At 39.6% G+C, this 25,158-nt stretch overlaps 1 protein-coding gene across 2 annotated transcripts in view; it reads right to left on the bottom strand.

Annotated features, from left to right (window-relative positions):
• Window positions 1-25,158, bottom strand: part of GRAMD4 (GRAM domain containing 4) — a 75,653-nt gene that overhangs the window by 13,020 nt on the left and 37,475 nt on the right. For both annotated transcript variants that reach the window (XM_015628985.1, XM_015628984.3), the window contains exons 4-13: window positions 17,117-17,237; window positions 9,599-9,660; window positions 7,560-7,692; window positions 7,058-7,083; window positions 5,154-5,245; window positions 3,496-3,587; window positions 2,523-2,571; window positions 1,620-1,691; window positions 260-303; window positions 55-164 (exon numbers count right to left, since the gene is read on the bottom strand). In XM_015628985.1, the coding sequence (XP_015484471.1) occupies window positions 55-164; window positions 260-303; window positions 1,620-1,691; window positions 2,523-2,571; window positions 3,496-3,587; window positions 5,154-5,245; window positions 7,058-7,083; window positions 7,560-7,692; window positions 9,599-9,660; window positions 17,117-17,237 (801 nt within the window). The remainder of the gene's footprint in view (window positions 1-54; window positions 165-259; window positions 304-1,619; window positions 1,692-2,522; window positions 2,572-3,495; window positions 3,588-5,153; window positions 5,246-7,057; window positions 7,084-7,559; window positions 7,693-9,598; window positions 9,661-17,116; window positions 17,238-25,158) is intronic.

The raw sequence follows: 25,158 nt of genomic DNA, 5'->3' as shown, positions 1-25,158 counted from the left end.
AGGTTTTAACCATTAAGTCTAGACTGTAACAGGTAAATTATTTATTGTGTTTACCCAATGCAAGCCCAAGAATCCTGTAGGGCAAAAAGCAGGATGCAATAAAAGCTGCCCATAGAGCAATGTAGAGCTTCTGCGTTATTTCTGGCTGGACCCACATGAACAAGCTGAAAAAGAACAAAGAAAAATTTTATTATTAGTGTTACACATATTGGCAAGTCTTGTTTTAAAAGGGAAGAAAATCTCACATCAGATAACTTACTTTTTAAATTTTTCCAGTATATCTGCCATCTTGCCAAAAAGGTTCTGTATAAGAAGGAAAAGAATTAAAACCAATTCCTGCATTGTCTTGGGTTTTTTTATCTACACAATGAAAACAAATAGCTTTCTGACTTTGTTGGTAAGCAATTCCCAGAAGCAATTTTTTTTAAAAACTAATTTTTAGCCATTTATATACTTCACAACTGAGTAAATATAGAACAGAATATCAATACTTGGTGACTTCCATCTCATTTAACCTTGTTCTGTAACTTGTGATTGATCATAGTAACTGATGAAATTATTTGATCCCACTGTCATAACTGGAAAAGCACTCACATTACTGCAAATATTTTAAATTAAGCTCTCAATCTAAGAGTAAAGAGCTTCTGTTAGTAGGTAACAAAATGGAAGGTTTCTTCACACACTTTGCTGAAATTTCAGGAAGTGGCAACTGAGTTCATCAAAAGGGCTATTAGCTTCTTGGAAACAGACCATTATCAGGTTTTGTAATAAACCATTGGAGACTGCAGATTTCAAGTAATTCCAACAAATGATGATGCAACTGACCCCTGCTCAGGACTCAGGCCATATTCTTGCACCAATCCTTACTGTCAGAGCACCTGAAAATTTCACCTTCCGAATAAATTTCCAAAGGTGTTCATATAAACATATGCACCACCCCAGCAGAGGGAAGGAGCTGAGCATTCACAGTCAGCAAAGGAAGGTTAAACCCCTTTTGACAGCAACATATCATTAGGCATGGCACAAGGCTGCAGTTCAACTGGATGGTGCAGTCACTCAGCTGCTACCTCATCCAATTTATGGAGCTGGGAGAAAAACCTTCCTTCAGCCTCTCTAACATCAGCAGATTTCAAGGCTTGGAGGGGGTGGAGTTCTTTAAAACATGCTATTTTAGAGATGCAGAGCAAACTGTTGAATTAACACAGCTAAACAGACCACAGCCTTCAGCTAAATCTTAAAGGAACAGAGTCTCCTACATCAGTTTTATGACTAGCAGATTTGGCATGAGGATCCACAGTCCAGTACATTTTTAAGATTCACAACCCAATCTGCATTAACAGAAGCTTATATGCATATATAAGGTAGAAAACTATGAGAAGTTGCTTCTGCTTCTCTCTGGAGCTTGCTCAGAGCTGTAGTCAGAGAACCTCAACCCATTCTCTGAAGCATCATGCCATTTCAGAAGCTCTAAGAATCTTACCGAGATCTCCACTGCTCATAGGTAAAGTTCCCTTTGCAAGGAAAGTATTTCTTCTTTAAGCATTTGTTTTCATATGCTGTATAACAAGCTCCTTTGACCCCCCTTGTTTTGAAGGAGGCAGCCGAGAGCAGCACATTACCTGCGCCTTCTGAGCCACGTCTAGAACAAGCTGAAACTTTTCAGACACGGTCAGATCCTCTTTTGGCTGCTCCTTAGACAAGAAAGAGAAAATTCATTGATTTGCAGCTCAGATAAAACGTATTTTATAAAACTTGTCAGAACAAGGTGACTCCTCAACATTCTTGGTAATACTCATCTCCCTTTTAATAGTCCCTACACTTACCATTTTCCTCCCTTGTTTCAGATCTACTTTTTATGTCTTTCATTGCTGCTTATTTTTAGTTTTCAATGCTTTGGAGGGCTCAGGGGAGACTTTATAATTCTCTACAGCTATCTGAAAGGAGGCTGTAATGAGGTGGGGGTCAGTCTTCTCTCCCAGGTAACAAGTGACAGATCAAGAGGAAATGGCCTCACTTTGCCAGGGGAGATGTAAATTGGCTATTCAGAAAAATATGTTCATTAAAAGGGCTGTCAAGCCTTGAAACAGGCTACCCAGGGAAGTGGAGTCACTATCCCTGGAAGTATTTACATGACAATTAGGGACATGGACCCAGTGATGGGGTTGGGAACGCTAAACTAATAGATGGACTTGATATTCTTAAAGAAAACAGAATGCAAGACTTCTTGAAGATCCCACAGGACCTAATTTGTTCCTGATAAATTAAAATTCAATTTATCAAGCTGATAAATTAAAATTCATTTCAGAAATGTGTTTTAAGTTTGGAATATTTTAGGGTGAAGCATCTGAACCTAAGAGTGCTGTTAATAAAGATTTTTAAATTACAAGGGAAAGAAAAAATATGTAGTGTCTTCACTTGCAGCTTGCTCTTCCTTCCTTTCCAAGTACCCACACAAACACAGAGGAAGGTTTAAAGATGCAATTTTTTTGCAGGTGTACAGGTGAAGCTGATCAAAGACCTACCATGTGTTCAGAAACTTCAGGCACAATGCTCCACTGTATTCTCCAACCCCTAGAAATTATGGATATATTAAAGAGAGCAAGAACTCCATCCATCAACATGGATTATTTGTAAAAGGTTAAAAAGTAGTTTTTTGCAATAAGCACTTATGGCTTAAAAGTAAATAATATAATCCCAAATTGACGAAGAACCAACAACATAACAGAAGTACCAGTGACCAAAAACAGCCAGCTTAAAAATATTAGTTAAGTAGATATTAAACAGAATCACTGCTTGTGGGTTTTACAACAAAAATTAATGGTGTCCATGGAGTAAAGGATTAGGAATATTTTTCTCTTATTTTTTCATGAAAAGAAATTTACATCAATTTATTCAGAAGCCTATTTGCTATCAGCAATTTCCAGGGAATACAATGTTGAACAGAGAGTATCATTTAAGAAGTCAGAAAATTATTTTACAATATGAACATTAAGATCCTCTATACCATTTTAAGGTCCATTAAAAAAAACCTCAGACTTAATTTTTATAAGAGATTAAATTTACAAATGGAAGATACTTTGGATAAAGTAGGTCAAGAGCTCTGGAAAAAGGCAAAACTGCCATTTTAGGCCTAGGTGAACATCCTCTGCTTGGAAAAACAGCAAGCTTTGATAATGAAGGTGATGTTCTTCAATTACTCTAAATATCACAGAATTAGAAATATTAGAATTTTAGTGTGCTGAGTGATTTGTCTGAGAGCATGCAACATTGTTTATGATAACCCAAGCCACAGGACACAAAGATAATTCCCAATAACTGTGAAAGATTATAGAAACTGAGCAATGACACTAAGGATATTGGAGTTTGAATTTCACTGTGTTAAATGTAACTCACAGTATTAGAAAAGGTAGCAGTTCACAACCTAGTGCAAGAATAACAAAACATCTTTCAAACAAAGCATTACTTAAGCGAGTAAGCTAGTATTTATGCAAGTACCTGGCTATGAGGTAATTTAGGGATAACCTCAAAATTGCTAAAAATAAGAACATAGGAATGGCCCAGCCATGCCATACAGCATTGATGTAAATCTGCAGATTAAGAAGAAAAAACAAACAGAGAGAGATGCGGATTACAAACTGGGGTACAGTGAGTTACATTAAATACCACTTCCCACTGTGCTGTTGGGCTCAGGATCATGCAATTCATATTTTTAAAAAATTAATAGATTTTAGCCACTCCATGATTGACAATGGCCCTGCACTCAGAAAGGCAAAATCAAAACTAAGAATAAACCAAACCTCCAGAGATGACGCTTAACTAGTTCTCAGCTGCCTCAGAGAGAGTATTGAGTATTTTCAGCACTACAATTACTTGAAGGGGTAGGAGTTTTAAAAAAAAAAAAAAAAAAAAAAAAAAGATATAAACCCCCAAGTCCATGAATCTGCTGCATGACCATGGTATGGTCAGCAATGGCACCATATAGCAGAAGCCATGCTATAGAAGAGGAGTTATAGCAATTAGCTCCATACTGGCCAACAGGATAAACTCTTACTCTATTATTTCAGGTCAATTAAATTCCAAGTCTTTTACAAGACTAAAAAGATTGCAGGAAAACAGGTTTTATTTTATGTAAAAAGTACAAACACAAAGAACTTCAAAAGGTATTCTGTTCCCAGCTTCTGAAAACAGAGACTAGAGTCTCTCTGTGAGAGACACTAGGGTTTTCACTGATAAACCCAAAGTGAAACATTGCTCTGGCTCCCAGGTCCCAGAGCTTTCAAAAAAAAAACCAGTTCAAGTTTGTTCTTTCAGCTTTTATCTGAAAAATGGGCTTATCAGATGAGGCAACAGAAAAATCAGCAGATATGGAAAAGGGACAGACAGAGAGCACTGGGAGGGAAGTCTCCTCCTCAATATTCCTTCCACTGTGCCATGCAAAATAGCATAAGGTCCATAACTTACAGGGAGGTACTATTTAGGAAAAAGGTGTTACATTTTCACCACACAACTATTGGTAATTCCTTTGACAGAAATTAATTTTACATAAACCACAACCAAAAGAATTTAGATAATTTAATTAGCAATAGGAGGAAGGAAAACAAATCAAAACTCCACTAGTTATGGCTTTTTGCAGCATCCAAACCTCATTAAGACAGCTTAGAAATGCTTGAACTTAACTCACAGACCTGATGTTTGTACATTGAATCCTACTGAAATCAAGGCATTTTGCCTCTCATCAGCATGATCCTAACAAATGGCAAAGAGCCCTTATGGGGACAATAGCTTCTCATCAAAATGTAACCACTATCAGCAGTTCAGCCCTAGTCAAAAAGAAACTTCACAGAGGCTGAAGTAACCATTGAATTACCAGGACTGGGAGATGAGAAACAAGAGTGAACAATACTGAGACAGTTCTAAGTTATTTTAACAGTTACAAAACTATGCAACAAGAGACTCAGGAAACACAATTTAACTGGTTTTATATATAGTGGAAGTGACCACTACTGGTATTTGGTGTCAAATGAAATTATACCATTTGATTTGATTTGAACTGTAGCACAACCCCTACGCAGATATGGCAGTTTCAAAAAATTTTAGCAAATAATGCATTTTTTTCAAGTTCTTACTACTCCTGGAGGAGTAGGATAACTTACAATAAAGGCAATAGCAGAAGTGTAGATAGAATACCAGTCTAGTAAGGCAGAAAGATTCTTCACAAAATTTGTAACAGGTTTGGCACCTCTCTCTAAATGGAAGTTGAGAAAAAAAAATGTTAGAATTAGCTGGCAGTGGTTAAATGACTTGTAAATTACAAGCAATCAAGTTAGAAAACTGTAGGAATATTCACAATATGTAATGATAAAAAGGCCCATCCAAATGAAATAAAAATTAAACCCACCAATGTAACTGAACAATTAAAGAATGCATTTCCAAAAACTAAAGTGTTACCCAAGACAAAGATTATGTCTAAACTCTTAAGTATAGACAAAGGGAAAAAAATCAGCATCCTTTACAGGGGTACCCTGGCTGCTAAAAGCAGCTTGTTCTCAGCCACATTCTTATTACAACAAACACCACTGTACAAGTCAGTTTGTCTCACTGTAAAATAATGTACATTAACCTCACTCAAGTACAAGCCACCAAGGAACAACTTAGAATCACAGAATTATTTAGGTGGGAAAAGACCCTTAGGATCATCATTGGGTTTAACTATTAACCCAGCATTGCCAAATCCACCACTAAACCATGCAGAGCCCTCCTGTCCACCATTAGATCAACACTCCTATCCAACTTAGTGTCATGTGCAAACTGACAGGGAGCACTCCATCCTGCTGCCCTGATCATTGATGAAGATATTGAACAGGGCAGACCCCAATACTGAGCTCAGGGAACACCACTTGAGACCAGGTGGATGTTCCATCTCCCACCACTCTCTGGGACTGGCCATCAGCCAGTTTTTTACCCAGCAAAGCATACACCTGTCCAAGCCATGATCAGCCACTTTCTTCAGGAGAATGCTGTGTGAAACAGCATCAAAGGCTTTACTATAGTCTAGGTAGACAACATCCAGAGCCCTTCCCTCCCTTGCTGCTGCTTTACCAGCTAATTAAAGCCAGGCAAGATCTCTTGGCTGTATCTCTGCAGGACTCTAGCCATTGCTAGCACTGCCGCTTACTCTTCCTAAGCCAAGCTACCCAGCACATGATTCCCTCAAGAAGTCTCTCCCACCTATGCAGACCCTTGGTCCTGTTGTCACTGCATGGGAGCCTGACCTGTGCTGGGAGAGGCCCAGAGCCAGGTGCACCAAGCCAGCAAGAGCAAGAGGAGCTCTTCCTCAGCTCCCTAAAACTCTCTTACCTTTTACTCTCTTCCTCTACACTCTCTCACTACTTGGGGAAACTAGCTAGGGAACACAAGGAAACCAGAGAGGGCTGCTGCAAACCACTTTTGCTTTCTCTGCTGGACCACACACCAGTTTTGCCTTTCCTGATGAGAAGACTGACAACACCTCCTGCAGAGAGAGCCTCAGAAGCTCTCACTCTCTTTTGCAGTAGAACTCACAACTTTTCAAGTTTTTCTTTAAGAGAGCCTCTGACTTGTCCTAATTTGTTTGGCTTGAGACTCAGCTATCCTAAACACAATTCTTGTGTGCAGTAATTAAGCAATTAGCACTAGATTTCATTAACCATCAGCAGCACAACCAAAGCAGCAGATGAAGTAAGTGGAAGGGCACACCCAAGGCACTGGAAGAGCTCATGGACTCAAGTGCTGCTTCCACCTGCTCTTCTCCAGTAGACTACACCAAGCCCAGAGAGAAGATCAAGACTTGGAAATCACTGGTGACAACGTTCTGGAGAGCTGGCTCCTCAGATAACAGGCATCTAGATTTTGTGGCTAACCTACTGGAAGTTAAGAACCACACAAAGCTGAAGTTTAATATTGCTGTTTAAAAGGTATTCTGAAGGCAATGCATGTAGACCACTGACGACAAGTCACAAGTATTCTCCGAAATGAAACTAGAAGAAATACAACAAATGAAATACTGCTAAGTACTTACTTAATCTTCTCATATTTTCAGTCAACCTGAAAAATAATAGATAAAAGCAACTTGTTAAATAGACAACTAGTGCACACTTGTGTACATTTGATCCCTGAAATACTCTTCACAGTTATCAACTGTATGTGCATAAAGCTTCACTCTTGCCTGTTACAAAATGTGTTTCTAGTAACTTATACGGTCTACCTTGCATCAGACTGAAAACTGAAGTTTAAAAGCTCTCCAGCCTATCTAAGACTTTGTTCACAGTTTCTGGGAGGCATGTGACAAAATCTGGTAAATAATACAGCTCTTATTTTACTTCAGACAGCACATAAAATCTTAGCCTTTCTCCAAAGCAGTCACAAAACTTTAGAGGTAGTTCTGCACTTTTGATGCTACTATTTGTTATTGAAACACTCATTCAAACCATACAAAAGATTGTTTAAAAAAAAAAAAAGTGAGAAAAAAAAACAACTTGTAAAGGCACCAACAGTTTCACACAAGGACGTTAGGGATTTACCTTCTAGCACTAAGTGGCTCTTCTGTTTCCACTGTATTCTCTTCTGGCTGAAATCTGAAGTCCTCAACATACTCCCCAAATTTGTCAAAAAACCACTTTTGGAGTCTTGAAGAGACTGTGTGACTACTCTTATCTATAAAAGAGAAGCAATAAAGATCAGGATAATGCTAGAAGACATCTTTATCCAATGCCAGCTCCTGTTCCCACACACCATGCTTGGTTTGGAAGCACACTTTGTACAGCCTCCTCATCCTTCACCAACACTCCGTGGAAACCTGCAATTTATTTATGCCATTGCACAAGACCCCCAGCCACGTTAAATTGGTAAAATAAGACTAAAGGTGACTCCTGCATTGCTCCTTAGGACAGCATGGAAGCATATTATTACCCAAAGAGTAAAACATCCTAACAAAGAATAACTTTTAGCAAACAGAGTAAAAACATTTTCTGGTTAAGAGATTTCTGCAAAGAAAAGACTGACGTAAATATCAGCTCTCTGTTGTGCTGAAGGGCCACCTTGAGAAAAGCAAGTGCAAAGCAAAACACACCTGAGCACAGAGCTCAAAAACCACCTTGCAGCCACAGGGATTTGACAGGAAAGGGAGGTGGAAACATAAGCAAGATTCTGCTAGAGGTGTTTTTACTTCCACTTTCCAGCCACTGATAGTTTATAAAGATTGTATGTGTAGATAAGGATTTTTTAAAAAAACTTTAACAAAGATTGTGAAAGCTATAAAAAAAACAAACATGTAGTTTCATTTTTTCTAAAGTCAGCCTTCAGAAATTATGTTGCACATGGCACATTCTATATATGGAATATACAGTCATAATACTACCTGGGAAGTCTTACACAGCAAAGTAATGAAGTGATGCACACTTTCTGTATGTCAGTTTCAGTGGAAAAATATAACGTAATATAGAGGTGCATGGAAATAACATCAGGGTAAAAGCCTTAAGGCACAGCAAGTGAGGACTCAACAATCACCTGTAACTCACAAAACAGCGGTCTAGAAGGAACAGGCACACTATTTGGAAACATAGCTCAATACAGCAATGTCACAAAGAGGATACTGGTCATAATTACTCCAGGACCAAATTTAGTACAGAACTCCATGACATTAATATATAATTAAACAGAGGCATGGAAGATTACAACAGCCAAAATGATGCATTTAAGCTCCTGAGAAAAAGCCACTGGTGCTCAGAAAATATAATCAAATTATTTATTAATGATTTACAATGAAATCTAGAAAAACAACGAATCTAGTGATTGTTTACAGCTGAGACAACACTTCCATTTGAGAATAAAAATATGAAGTAGCTTCCCACATGCTAATACTTCAGAAAGTACTGAGAAAGAAATTTTGACAAGAGAAAAAATTGTCAGCTTCACATAACAGAAAGCATTGACACTACGGAAGTACAGGAGGGAGAATTTCAGATTTAGTCTACATATTTAAAAGCCTATGGTTTGATTACAAGCTGTAGGAAGGAAAGTAAAAATGTACTGAAAGATTCAGACTTTGACTACTGCCTTACTTCTTTCAGATATTGGTACATTATTGAATTCATAACAAGCATCAGCTTGAGAAATGTAGGTAACAATGTAGGTGTCAAAAATTTTAACTCTTAAGCTTACTCCTTCTCCAGAATGTCTCTTCTTTTAGAGGAAGGAAGTAGTAATATGGTTAGTGGCATAACAGAACTTCTGCAACTTAGAACAAAACAGAACATTTTTTCTATGTATTACACCTGCTTTCTGGTAAGTCAAGGATCAGCAAGGCATGCAAGAATGATGAGATGAGCCAACAGGTTTCATTACATACCTAAAAGCCTTACAATACACAACAAATTCCTTGCTCAGGTATGCAAACTCAACTACAAAAAGTAAATACAGAATAATGTACAGAGAGAGAAGTTGCTTGAATTGTCATTCATATTCAGCCCCTTCAGAAGCAAGATTTGATCTTCTAAGGATCAAAAATAAAGAAAAAAATCCAAATGAATTGAAGGGCTGTTAGAGGTCTGACCAAGCTCACCTGTTCCGTTGGCTTGTGCCTGTGGCTTTGCAGGTTGCTGAGCTGCAGGCACCTCTTCTGCCCTACAAAGAAAACAGAAACAATGTGAAATGTTACCAAGGAAGAATTTATTCCCTTTTAGGTAAAGGAAGCATCAGAACCTCCATGGTTTCCACAGCTGAGATTATACAATCATGACAAGAGAAAAACCAGCTTGTGCCCTCTCACAAGACTCAAAATATTCATTGGACTTAGAATCCTGGGAAATACCATCCATTGTGAGGAGAGGTGGGGTTTAGCCATTCCTGTCGCCAACAGCTCAATTTCATCTTAAAACTGCTCAACAATGTACTATCAAATTTCTTGCATTATTTATGCCTTTGTGTGGTATATTCATTGCAGTGCCTGCCAGGAAAACTCTTCAGAGCCATGACTTTTCCCACAGCAATAAATTAAAAGGGATTCCATATCACAACCTGATAACCATCACAGTAGAGCAAAACCACAATTTAATGCACAAGTCTTGAATTCTGCCATCGCCACTAGGGTCAAACACCACTCAACTTCACAAGAGGAACAGGTGTTAAGAATGACTTAAAATGTTATGTTGTAAGCTCTCAATATATACAGATCACAACCAATTTGAAAAGTACCTTGAAAAACTGAAATAGCCTGAAAAACTGCAACAAAAATGTTCTAAAAATATGTCAAGCAGAAGGCATCATTGGTCTCACCTTTCAAAATGAGTCAAGAATATTCTCATCCATTAAAAGTGAACAGATTTTTTAAAACACAAATGATTTTGGCATTCTGTACATGTGCAAAGCTTCAAATTACATTTGTACACAGCCTCCAACTGCCAAACCTATCTTGTGAATACTTCAGGCTTCAGTCCCAAAGTCTTCAGTCATCCATGCAGATATCATACAGAAAGATTTTTCTAATGAAGCAGGAGCTTTGACAACAAAACACCAGCCACAGCAAGCTTTACTTGACAGGGAGCTGTATGATTGAAAAGATTACTTCTTGAAACAAAGAAGTGTCAGTTGAGCAATTTCATGGATCACTTATTTATCAGGCAATGTAAGTACTTTCAAATGTTCCTTTCATCTTTTGCTCCTCAGGAAGGGAATCAAGTGAAACATGGTCAGCAAATGAAGAGCAAGAAGAGGGATCCCACTGCACTGGACCAATTGCAGCAATACAGACAGACATACAGTCCTCTCTCCTGCTGTTCCTCTAGAAAGGACATTAGAAGAAGATGCCACCGTACTGTCTGCACATGGAAAAGGTCATTACTATTGTGTGCTGTCCCAACATTACCATACATCAATGAATATGACGGAGAAACTATGGAACTTGTTACTTCCCTTCCTTCCTAAGCATTCCCCATCCTTAATGAGCTTTCCACATCCTTGTTCACTTCTAAAAAGAACATTTAGAAGTAATTTACTGATTTATGAATTACAGCTTGACATTTATTGGTGTTGATGAGCTGCATTCAATGTTTTTTGCTTTGAAAGACACTTGTTTTCATGGCTAGTCAGGACTTTTCCCCATGGCTTCTGTATTTGCAGCAACTCTTCCTTTCAAAAGCCACCTTTATCATCAGTTTATTTTCTTTCGCTATTTGGTTCCTGTGCCATTCTCCCCCAGTTTCTATATGCACCACGGGTCCCTCAACTAAAAACTCCTCCTATCTTTGCTTCTTCTCCTACACCCTTGCACTCCTCCATTTCCAGCTCTCAAAAATCAGACAGCAATAAACATGATCAAATTTGCATCGACTATTATACAGTGGTGTCTTGTTTTCCTCTATCAGCCACACATCAGATGGCTACACCATAGAGTTGAACACTTTCATCTGAAATCTGTCATTGGAACTGTGTTTCATTGAAGCTGAAGACATATTTCTGTGGAAAAGAGGTGGACAGCCACAAGCAGGCAGGAGCCAGCTACTCAACCCATTCCAGCTGTGTGGAGGCTCTGACTGGGGTGGTGTCACACCAGAACAGCTCTTGTGACAGAGCCAAGACGAGATCCCACCACTGACAGCTGCCAGAGCCTTCAGCCTGGGTCCTCCTTTCACATGCTGGGATGTATTTCCAGAAACATCACAGCATTATTACTCCCCATGTTTCTTAGGCAAAAAATCAAAAAGAATGTCATCAAGAAGTAGTTCTGTACAGAGCCTTACTGGGCCCCATCAGGAGCACATGACAGTTGGCTTTGGCCCTTCTTGGTGCTTTTGTCTCATTTTTTTGGCAGTGTCTTACTTGCCATCTGCCTGTTACTTCTTCCCCATGAAGAACCTGACCTTTACGAATCATCAGGTTAATGACAGCTCATTACTGCACCTGTGAATCAGGTTATAATTAGCCACTTCAGACAGATCCACGACAGGAAGCTCAGAATTCATTGTTTGGGCTTGCACACCTACTGGGAAGTTCAATTCCAAAACCAGGTCATGTTGAACCATCCAGTTCATCAAGACCACTGACGGAGGGAAGAAATTATCTTTCAGAGTTTCTGAACCACTCTTCATGCCAGAGATGATTTAAAAGGCTGAAAATCATAAACAATCCTCAGAATAACACTGTGTTCCTACGTGGGCTTCCTAACCGCAGCCTGAACCTAAGAACACAAGCTGCATTAACTCCTCTTGGACCACACTTTTCACCCAGAAAAAGGGTGTAACTGGTAACACCAACACATCCCCAACATGAAGCTAGGTCATCTTCATGCAGCCAGAGATTGCAGCCATTTAAAGCACAGGCTGTTTAAAACAGCTAAGAGTAACCTCAGACAGTGGAGGAGACAAACACAAACTGCCTTTTTTTGCTTCTCTCTTTTTTTTTTAATATACTGAGGTTAGGGAAGCATCAATATTAATGAACATTAGAGCTGTTCATGACCAGGCACATGTACCACTCAAAAGCAACTAGCATACTCTGAGACAGTGTCTATTCAGTGCTGCCCCACGGAACAGCACCCAAATGTTATTAAGGTATTTAGCTGCAAGTGTAACACAAAAGTTAAGGGAACCTTGGCACTGAAGGACGTTTCCCTTAAATAAACATTTTTTGTTTGTGCATATTAGGCCCTGAACACAGCTGCAGGTCAAAATGTGTGTGAATCAACAGATGCCCTCAAAAAACTGGATGCAGATCAGAACTGCTGGACACAACAGGGGCAGTCACCTGTTCTCAGATATATTCAAAGCAATTTTCCCACAGGCTAACTCCAAGTTCACAAGCAACCCACCTCTAGTTCTTCAAACACTGTTTTAAGACATTCAAGGCTATTAACACCTTTCCTACTGTTCAATGCAACCTGAATATGTGTGTACTTCCATTGAAAGCACATTCCAACCTCATACACACAAAAACAAGCAGGTATTCTCTTAGCCTAGTCTAAAAACCTATCTTTCAGGTATGCATAGCTTCTTACCCTGAAGAGCTGTTAAAAAACCAAGTTAAATAATTTTCATCTCCTTCCACTTCCTTCCCATTAAAATACACAAAACATTTCATAAGCCCTTGCTATTCTCATCCACAATGAAGAAACAGTGACTTATGCAGAAGCATTGTCTATTTGGTCCTTGTAAAAGTAGTTCACAACAATGATAATAACAAGGTGCGCTGCATAAGTCACAGGCTGCTGGTAAGAGTTGTTGCAAAACTTTCTGTTATTTTTGTTTTCTGCAAGATTGTAGCTCACAATTTGCAAAGTATGTCAGTGACAGCTCACACAAACTATTTCAGATTATTTATGCATCACTCTGCTTGTGAAATGTCATAAGCTTCAGCTGCCATACCAAATGCTGGGATGTTCAGAACTGTATCGGTGGAAAACTTCAGCTGAGGCCACTATATTTCTGAATAATCAGATATACAAACAATAAACAACCAAGACAAACAAAAGCACCAAAAATCCTCTTCTTCTACTCCACCCTTTCCCTGTGCACGACTGCGACCTCAACGAAGAAAGCCCGTGTTTTTCACTAGAAAAAAAAGATTGTGGACTTTTCTCCTTGCCAAACATTTTCCATCATGTTTTATATTACTACATGTATTGACCTTCCTCATAAATACTTTTGAATACTGCAATTTTTAAAGTAATTTCATTCTGTATATATACCACAATATAGTTTAGTTTTCATTAGCAGTTTACATCTGCAAGCAGAAAGAACAGTACATGCGAACCTCAGCTTTAAACCGAGCACCAAAAAGCTGCTCTCTCCTCTACCAGGGGACACATGAATATCTATTTTAAAACTGTAAACAATTACGTTAGAAGCAGAGTGAATTTGACATAAGCAGATAGAACCTTCTGCAGTTACTCTGCTTAACAAAATTAGATTTCTATCAGGCATAATAAATATGACCCCTTACATATCTGACTATGTAAGGCAACATTTCACCTATAGTCCTAATAAAAGTATTTTTAAATATCTACAATGAAGTCTAAAATACTGTAAGCAGTGAAGAATTTCACACAATGAAGCACAAGTTAAGAGAAAATCAATGGACAAACAAATTTTTCTCCTCTTTCAGGGTAGAAACTGAAAAATTTTCAAAGTCTTATTTTGTTGTCACCTGCCTATCACAAAAAGGTTGAAATAGTAGTAAGACTAGTTAGAGAAACACTTGGGTAGAGAGGATAATTGGCTGAATGTAATCCCCAAGTGCAATACCAAGCTAATGTAATCCTTAGGATATCTAAACGGCATTCAGGGAGCTATGTCATTGTACCTTAATTTAGCAATGTCACTCCTGCTAGAATGACAATCCAACAAGGCACAGATGTTGACACAAATATTGATAAACAAAGACCTTCCATCTATTTTCTCTGTAAATCCTGTACTCATAAACTGCAGTGGGCCAGATCAGACTCTGAGTCAGCCTTCTTGTTCTAAAACTGAGCAGGATGATGTGTACCTTCCTGCAGAAGGAGACAGCTCCTCATCCTCCTCCAGGACTCGCAGCAATGGGATCTCTTTCCCCTTCTCTGTGCACGAGAGGCATGGCTGCCCTCGGGACAAAGCCAAAGGCCTGTGCCAGCGCCAAAGACAAGCACGTGGAGTTTGCATCTCAAGCAACTTCTTCAGGGCAGCAAGTCACAGGCAAGAAAGTATCCTCTTCTTGAGCATCAGTTTCATCTTCCAACAGCAACAAGGCTCACTGCTTTGTACAGCTGTTACTGTGCTGGCAGATGCTCTCAGCATGCAACAGGCCCAAGTTTCTCCTCTTCAACTGTCTGCTCTAACAGGCTATACCTTTTGATATCCTCTCTGGATACACAGCCACACCAACCAGCACCAGCAATAAAAATGCACTCTCACATCCCAGATGTAAGAGCAACTTTAAAATGTCACTCAAAAAACGTCCAGATCGGAGTGGTCTGGGCCACCTTCCCACTGCACGGTTGTGGTGCTGGCTTGGGAACCAGACTCTTCCACAAGGAACTTTGAGAGCCCTTTCTAAGCTGACTTGGCAGCACAGGTCAAGACTTCACACAGACTACCCTTGCAGAACCACTGATTTTGGAAAACCATCCCTGTGATGTATCACCTAAAAAAAAATCCCCCTGTAGTTGGTACTGAGAGTAAGAGTATTTTACTAGATAAAAGATAGAATAGTAAGGCCTATTCTATCTTTTATCTAAGGCTTGGTGCACCAACACTCTGAATACTGTTCAAACTCTGAAAACAGTTAAAGAATGGCAACTGAAGTGATGAAAGGGCTGAAGTACTCTTAAAGAGACAGTGGAAAAGCTGGAACTCTTTAGTCTGGAGAGCATGTAAGAAGAAAGGACTCATTAAGGATGCCAAAAAAACTGAATGCCGAACAGTTATTCACCAAATCTTACAATTCTGTAACTACGGGACACTTCCTCAAACTGCTATAAAAATCTGTTAAAAAGGAAAGCAAATACAATCCTTCTTTAGAGTTAACAAGGGACTTCTGTAATTATTGTCTCAATAGTTTCCAGTGGAAGATTGCTCCAGCACTTACTAGTGTTAAATAAATTCATGGATAACAGGTCTGCAAACAGACTGAAGTGAAAGACAACAGTGTACTTTCTGACACCAGAAAATAAAGTCTTTGTGCATGGTTACAACAAGTGGTTGAGAGAATGGGGGCTGTTTAGGCTGGAGAAAAGGAGGCTCAGGGGAGATCTCATTGCTGTCTCCTGCCTGAAAGGAGGTTGTAGACAGGTGGGGATCAGCCTCTTCTCCCACATAACAAGCTATAGGACGAGAAGAAATAACCTCAAGTTGCACTGGGGAGTTTTATATTTGGTATTAGGAAAAATTCCTTCACCAGAAGGGCTCTCCATCACTGGGACAGGCTACCAAGGGAAGTGGTTGAGTCACCATCCCTGGAGGTACTTAAGGGACATGCAGATGTGGCTCTGAACTGCATCATTTAGTGGTGGCCTTGGCAGTGCTGGGTTAACAGCTGGACTTGATGATATTGAAGGTCTTTTCCAAACTAAATAATTCCATGATTCCATAGGATCAGGAAGTAGACAGACCCACCCAAAGCAACTAGGCCCACATGTTTCCCATAAATAGCTCCTATTTCCATTGCTACAAGTGGATGTGGACTGGCCCTAGCAGGAAGGTATTTTTACACCTGAGTACAGAAGGAAGCAGGATGCTGGGAAGAGTTTGCATGGCATTGGGAAACCGCATATCCAAGCAAAATGTTTTGCCTGTTTGCTCTTGCCTGTCACCTCTAAGTAACTGGCAGTGCTTAGCATGGGATCACCAACTCAGCCTGCGCTATTTCCTGATGACAGCACATGGTGGTGAGCCACAGATCCTGCTGCTCAGCTGAGTAATCTCAGTTTCTGCTGGGGAAGATAAAACAGGCAGCTACGACACAAGTAGTCTAGAACAACCAGGCCCCCAAGCAACTGCCATGGTCTTAAGATCTATGTAGCTAAACAGAGGAACGAGAGACAACATCAAATGTGATGCTTTGCATCATTAAGATAGATGTCCTTGAGGGTGAAAGGACCTAGGGACATGGGGAGGTGTTTCCATCTGTCATAGCAGTGGCAAGGAAAGCTCAAATTGCAGTCACTCACATGCATTTAAGGCTTTGCTGTGGCACTGGGACATCCCTGCTGCTGCTGCTAGAATAGGAGAAACGAGGGCAGTCTGGAGAAGACACTGGTTTTGAGAAAGGTAATTGTATGCAATGGCATGACAAAGGCTCTGGCATTCAGTAGATCCAGGCAGGCAAGATCCCAGAGTTAGGGTATCAGAAGAGGTGAAAAGAAGAATATCTCATCTAGAAAGTGTCACGGCACTTCTGTAGGTACAGCAGTACATATGGCAAATTAACTTATATGTACATGAATGTTAATTATGTAGTTTTACAGGACAACATAGACAGCTGCTCCCTCTGTGAACTACTGATTTATTTTAAGAGCACCTAGGCTCGAAACATAAGCTTTTACCAGCATTTTGCAGAGACAGTCAGCATTCTCGAGTGGCTTTTAGCTTTAAAGTGAAGTTCCTCTTACCTTGCTTTAAGTACTTCATTGACTCTTTGTTCTAGTTCTAATCTCCTCTGCCGTTCCTTTTCTAGCTCCTGCCTTAACGTTTCAGCGTTTGTTTCTTCTCTCAGCTTCCTGAGCTCCTCCTCTGTTAATTAAAGAAGAAGATAAAGATTTAGTTACCCTGAAGTATTTCTTTAAGAAATTTTAAATCTACTTATGACAGGTAAGTTGTGGGGGACTTTTTTAGCTGTGCTATACCAAATATGTTCACCAGAAGAAAACAAGTATTCAGGGGCTAGACAGACTTGCTAAAAAGCACACAGCTGTATCAAGTACAAAATGTTTCATTACAATTGTTAAGCAAGGAGGAAAACAAGTCTAATGTTTTCTTTTCAAGATGCAAAATAAGCCCTTGGTACAAGCTATCTTTACTTAAACACGACATACTCTTCATTCCCCAAAGAAATAATCAGCAGGAAAGGCTGTCTATTGCTAAATCCAGTGGTCATAACAAAAAAAAAACAGTATATGTTTTCTTCCCTCATGTCTGTGGGTGGGAAAACACGAAACCATGAACTCAAAACAGGGTATATGATGCCATATAAACCCATGCCCATTAATTTCTGGCACCAAGTCAGATGGTCCCTCTGTGAGCCTCGGCACCATACAATTTTAAGAAAGGGTTGTGAAACAACAAACTAAGCTAAAATTCCTACACTTTTCCAAGGTTATTGTGTGCCCTACTAACTTACGTGTAATAATTATATATATAAACACACTCATATATTTACTTATAAAATCACATACACACTCTCACAGCGTTCTTCACAAGAAGTTAGTCAAGTATGCCTAAGTCTTTTTTGTGGCTAATTAGCCTTGCTTTTGTCACTGGCAGTGTCCTTGCTCATGACCTTATTTTACTCTAGAGTTAAAATGGGGTCACTATTACAGACAACATTTCCCAGACAGGCATACATAAGACATTTCTTTTTTTCTTTTTTTTTTTCTTTTTAAACCAAACTCTACGTTTTGTTCTCTGGGATGGTTTTTAAGCTCAATCACAACAATCAATAAAAGAACAGCAGGTGTATTTCAAGTTTACAACAAAATAGAACATAAACTACTTGCTATTTCCACTATCATCACAAACACAGGGGGTTCAGGCTTTTAACACTGTTTTACAAAATTGGTATATTATGTTATACCCTCCAGAGGATTGTTACACAATCTCTTTTGTTTGTTTTCACATACTGCCTTCTAAATCTTTGATAATCAGAGACTTTTGATATCTGAGCCTCTCTGACTCCAATCACCATGCTTCTTGAGAAGGTCTGAAGCTGCAGGGCAAATATCCAGAGGAACTGATACACTCTCCATGCCCTGCAGGAAGCCCTAGTGCAGTGTGTCCAATCACTTCACCTGCTGGTGGGGGACTGTCTGCACTCCTGCAACAGGAAGAGCTTTAGAGCACAGAATTAGGAGAGATGGGAAGAAGATACAGGAATCAAGGGGACAACACGATGGCTTCCACTGTGAGGCTACAGACTGAACTCCACCAAAGAGCAAGCAGTGCTGTTATCCATCTCCCCACTGAGACATGGTGACCCTGGGAAGAAGAGCTGGAGCACAGAAACCACCTTATCCTCCAGCAACTAAAACTGAGAATCCCCAAGGGTAGGGCAGGGAAATCTCACTGTTGCAGCAGGTATTGTCTCTCCTGCAAATAAATGGAAAGATGTGGATATAAGGGCACACTTCTACATGGAGCTGTTCCTAATTACGTATCCGCAAGGAATTTTAAATCCAACAAGAAAACTACAGTTATAATTTGTTTACCCTACTTTCAAACGCTTGCCTTGTTCCAGAGCAAGAGCCTGCACACAGCTGAGGGGAAACATCTGTTGCACTTCAAGTGCACTGGAGCTTGTGCAATATCATGAAGATATCACAGAAAGTTCCAAAGCCTGATAGAGATGCTATCTTCTCAAGACCATTAAAGGGAAAAAATTCTTCATTACGCATTTTTTGTTTTATTAAAGAGGAAGTGACTATGTATTTTGTGTATATAAGAAAACCACACACATTATAAATTAACCTCAATGTCCTTGAAAGTCAGATGTTCCAGCTTTCTTAATTCCAGTTGTTCTAATTGCGCTACATCTTGTACTACTAAAACCAAAACAAAACCTCCAGAAACATTACCTCTTGTCCTCCAAAAAGGACAAGCAGTGCCAAATATTCTTTATGGAAAGAGGCAGAACTCCTATAAAACAAACAACAAAAAAATACAACATCCAAACTTTAAGGACTGTCATAGCTTCACATTTCAGAGCATTTCCTAACTTTCCCATACATGACTGCAATTCAAATCCACCCCATCAAGTCCTTAGAGCAGTATTTGTTGCTGCTTTGGCAGCAGTGCGGTCTGGCACTGTAAAACCTTCGTGTTCAGTTAGTTAAATACTCTTAAGTCTGCTAAGCAACACAAGCCACAGAGAGAGGAAGGGGGGGAAGTTCTTCCTTGCTCTCTCCCCTGAAATAATCTACCATTTGGCCTGAACTACACTTTTAAAGCAAATTTCTCGGTCCCTGAAGAGTCTTCCTGCAGAATGAGTGAAGTTGGCTACAAAGAGCAGAGGTCACAGACCCCTGAGAAGAATCCATAAAAACATTTCACCATGGTATCTATCTACTGGGTTTTACAGATGAGTACCCTCCTTCATGATGAGACTGGAGGGCTCCTTGGATTTCGTCTTCAGTCAGTCAAAATTCAAACATCCTTGCCACTCTGCACACACACAAAAGGGTAAAACATGAAAGGTCAAGCTTCCAGATTAATCAGTTTCCACAATTTCCTTCCTAAGTATATCCATCACGGCTCACTATCTTCTCCAGGGCAAGAAACATTAAAATACTGCTAGAGACTCAGTGCATGTCTTAGCTGGACATTCAGGTGAAGTGAGTAGCCATAAAGATGACTTGGTTAGGAGGGGGGAAATTACTAAAAGAAGAAAGTGTCTGCTGAAATACTGACAGAGAAAATGCTGGCAAGCCTGGGACCTAGGCCTAGGAACCAGAAGCCTTGTGAGAAGTGCAGCTGGCCTCTCTGAAATGCATAGCCTGGTACCTAGAAACCTGAGACACCCTGAGTCACCACCAATAAGCACAAAAACAAGGAACCGTAACAAACACATATCATCTGAAAAGATGAAAAATAGTCTGAAAACATGGGAAACATCCTGAGAAAGTAAGACTTGGTAACTACCATTGGCTGTTATATCTGCAAGACAAAGAAAACAGTCCAGAAAAGTAATAACTGGCTTGAGAGAACAGAAAACATCCATTGGTTATTCTAGGTGAAATACAGAAATTAACAGCATCTACTGGCTGCTAAAGCAGTAGTGTCCTACACTTCCTTATTTCTCTCTGATATGAAATAATTTTTATCCAAAACAAAACTACTCTCTCCAAGAACTTTGCATGCTGCACATACTTTTCCTTTCCTAAACAGGATGAGCTCTTCACACAAACTTTCTAAGAGACCTTGGACCCTCACTCAGGACAGTTTGGTTTGTTCTCCCACATCTGGGATGGTTTGGCCCATTCTGACATCTGTCCAATAAGCTTGAAACTGGTATTAATGTAAACATTTGTATATGTGCATATAAATAATCCATCATAACTACATTTTCTGTGGTTTTACTGGGAAGTTTGCTTCATTAGTGGAAAGTCTGTAACAGTATAGACCTGTTTGGTTGCTGCCAAGAATTTATAACAGCTCAATATATACTTTTATACACACACACACATATATATATTTGAGTTACAAATCATAGGTATAGTTGCTAGCCATGATTTTTGTCACAATCTGTAATAAGTGGAGAATTTAGTGTAAAAAAACTCCATACCCTCGAGTCTTACAGAAGTCTATGAACTCAGCCACAACCTCTAAATACCTACACACTGGGTAACCCTTTAGATTGTGACAGCAGATGTGACCCTGAAAAAATGCTTTAGAAGCTCTCTAGCAAAGCCAACTTGTGTAGAAAGGCAGGACAATATCTGGACGGTATTGCTCTTTTAAAATGAGCTATAAAAGCCTGTAAGACAAGGCAACAGTGGTGTTTCAATGACAGTAATTACTACACTTATTATTGCACTGTAAACCCTAGGAGAATTGACCCCATAATAAAGACCATCATCAGTGATGTATCTCACAGGTTACCAAAAAATTGTATCCATTTCAGTTTTTCTACAGCATTTTATCCTCTGTGAGGTGTAATGGAACTGTCACGCCTGAACTCTAAGGATTTGGAAATTGAAACAGAAAGACTTAACATTTCAAAAAGCTTAGCTGATACCAAATAACTTCTAAGACAGCAGCACCCACTGCTTTGTTGCATCATCTTACAGCATCAGCCACTATAGCAAATGAAAAATTTCAATTTGCTCCACAGAATACTTGCCTGTAAGAAATGTTCTGATAAAAAGCATTTAAACACCCAAGTATTTAGTCCTGGTGAAACTGAACAAAATGCTAGAGTTTAGAAAAGAAGGATGATACATCAGGCTAGAAAGGCATGGCAGAATGCTGGATTTCTAATTCAAAACTGCTTGTGCAGTAAAGCGGATGTTTCCCTTAATCCCAGGATTGGAGGTAGATTAGGGAGCCTCCTCATAGCTGTTTTACATAATACCATTCCTTCCTAGACCGACAGGTATGTTGCAAAATCCCCCTCTAAGACAAAATGACCAAAATTTTCTTTCAGAGCAGAGCTAGAGACAGACAGTCACTGTGTCTAGCTACCTGAATTCAGCTTAGTGTTAAATCTAAGGAAACTGAGTTAAAAACTAGAAATAGAAAAAAGCATGTGTGCAACCCTGTCATATTTATATGGGGAAACACCAGTACTTAACAGGACAAAAATAACCTTTCTACATCTATGTTAATCATGGTAAATCTCCTTACAACCCTTTGAACATTACTGGAGTTCAAGTATGTTATTTAATTGTTACTAAACACACTAAATCCCAAACACACACTTTCAATCTGGATCTCACTAGTTGTGCTGATAGAGCCAGACACTGGCAGTTTCTCAAGGGAGGCAGCTTCCACCCTTACCAGGCTCCCAGTTCCTACAGGAAGCTAATATGTCAACTCGGTTCCAAAGAAACCGACTATATGACACTACTAACAAAATGTCAGGAGTCTGAAAACAGATTTATTATCATCACAGACACTCAAGAGCTTTTAGTCTTCACCTTAAAAACCAGCAGCAAATGGCAGTGCTGTGAAACACATGTAATGGCTTCATGACATACGATAAAGCAAAGACAAAGAAAGAATGTTGTCTGACCATTCAACTCTGTGATGGAGAAGAACCCACAATGGAATTTCCTAACCTGGTTTTTTCCTTACAGTACAGTTACAGTAACTGCAATTTACATACTCCTCTGAAGACATGTTCACAGTTTATAGCTATAACTAGACACAGCTTAGTTGTGCATTATTTGTTACCTGTTCTTCTTCTAATCCATGATTCTCCTTCTCCAGGGCATATGTTTTTTCCATCAGTGACTTGAGAACCATGGAGACTGGCAAAGAACTTAACATAATCTACCCAAAAGATTTCAGATAAAACATTTTGATCCCAGACATTGTGAGATATTCTACTTCTTTGCATGCCAGATGCTTGGCAAAGTGCTTATTTAAGTCATCACTAGCAGCTCAACTTTATTAAATCTCCTTTCTTCTTTAAGCCATCCGTTAAAGTCATGCCATCTTTCATGCTTGGACTTCCACATTTCACTTGGGAATCCCAAAACTCACTGCTTAGGAGGATTACTCTTAGTATTTTATGAAGGAATTACCTAAAAATGACCTAAAATATCCTTTGTCAAAATGGATACCAGCATTCTTGCTCTCCATAGCTGGACAACTGGTCTTGAAGAACTTTTTTTTTTTGTTTTTGGTTTTTTTTGGGTTTTTTTGGGTTTTTTTGTGTTTGTGAACAACTTGATTTGCCAATTTAATGGCTTTCCCTTGTGGTCAGGCCATGCTTGTTTGCATCAATCTTTCGTACAGAAAATGTAACAAAAAAGATTTTCTAATAGACACTAATATTGGTGTCTTGAAAAGCCAAAAGGCAGACAGAATCATTAAAGATTTAGTATCTTTATATCTATCTTTTCCTCCTCTCTGCCCTGTTTTATATAGGCCACAGATAAATATAAACCCCACATTTTCAATACCACCTTTCTCCATCTCAGTCTGCAAACATCAGAACAAAGAAGTGACCTGTCACATTCACAACTAGTCATGCCATTTTCCCTTTAAAAACTTTAACACAGGTTTGGCCATTTAACAATCAATTTTTGCTTTGTCTAATTTCCATCACTCCTTTGTGCTTCTCTTTGCTGTTCCAAAGACAGAGCTCCTGCCCCAGTTCTTACACTAAACAGAGATTCAGAGGACCAGTTTTTGAGCCTCTTTGCATACGCCTACAGGGCGGGGAGCAGCGTGGGCTCCTGCTCTGCTGATAGGAAATAAGCCAACTCCAATCCAGAGACAGTGGAGGGAAGGCTGAGTCTGAACCATCATCCTCTCTCAGTCAGTTAACATTCACTGGTGATACTCTCCTCACCTGAACAGCAAGAGTTTCATATAAAGTGTTCTCTTGCATGTGATGAGGAGGACTGATTTACAGAACACATCATATTTGACAAAGTGTTCTTCCTCTGTGCAAACTGTTCCAACCTCCTCTCTCACCATGCCTGTTATGTCCTACATGGAATGGATGAGGTTAGAAAGAACTGACATGCCATTGCTAAGGTTTGTACAAAACAGTTATGCTAACTACCAATTAGTAACTTTACATTTAGTGCTTTCAGTGGAGCTTTACCATGTTGTAATAGACACAGACCTGGATCATTTCCCCTTCATTAGGGAAGAATTTTAAATTACACTTCCTGAAAATACAGCTTACTGAGACAGAGCCCTTTCTCAAAACATCAAGTGGAAAGTTTTGTATTGCTGGATACACTTAAAAAGTCAGTTTAAAAGTTATGAAAAATACTGATGCTCTATGAATTTTCAGAAATTTCAGAGAATAAAAATGCCAGAAGTGTCGCAAAACCCACCTAAAATAAACAGAACTGCAAAAATGTTGTCATTATTGCAGGAATGTTTTTCACTCTGTGGTTTTGGCAGAAGTGAAACAGTCTATAAATGTTGAAATAACGTCTGGCTTAGGAATAGCAGCAGGCTCTTCCAAGGCTTTTGTGTTACTAAGCTGAGCAGGGAAATGCAGGTTCCACATGGGGCTCCCAGAATCTCCATCCCAGTTAAACAAAAGGGAGAGGCACAACAGTGCTGACCATTGCCCTGCCTGGGTTTTCACACCCTTTCTGCAATTCACAAAGCCAAGCTGGGAACACACACAAAGGCAGAAACAAGCACAGCCCACGTACATAACAGTGTGTAGGTGGTATCTGTTCAAGGCTCTGGAGGAGCTCAAACAATACATCCCTCTGAGCACTGTGCTGCATTTTGGTTCATCAGTCTCATGAAAAGGCAGTGTGACAATACAAGATCCTCCAGCATTTGGGCATCTTCATGCACAGCATCATCACCTACATCATCAAGTACATGCTTTGTCCAATGACAAGGGCAGATTGCACAAGCCAGGCTCAGACCAAGGATCAGCCCAGGACTCCAGCCTGCTGCTCTACTGGCATGGAGTCACATCCTTTCCTTATCCCCTGGTCTCAGGAACCTTGTGCTCTTGGAAGCCAAGCTGAGAGCGAGCGAAAGCCCAACCTATCTCCTCCACCAGTCAGAGCAGAGTCCCTGAAGATGAGAAATGGAGATCTGCTCATTAGTCTGTATTGAGGCCTCTTGACCCCCAAACAATGCCCTACACTGCTCACGACTGCCTCTTCCAACAGTGTTTCCAGGAAAACGAAGCCAGAGTTCTGGAGAGTTTGGGTTAGGTTTTTTTTGCCCAGGAAAGCTAGAAATGAACTCAACATACATGGTATATAATATAAGTATCTTTGGGTATAAG

The sequence above is a fragment of the Parus major genome, chromosome 1A (assembly GCF_001522545.3).
Source record: "Parus major isolate Abel chromosome 1A, Parus_major1.1, whole genome shotgun sequence".
Lineage (NCBI taxonomy): Eukaryota > Metazoa > Chordata > Aves > Passeriformes > Paridae > Parus > Parus major.
This window is presented reverse-complemented; position numbering and strand designations above follow the sequence as displayed.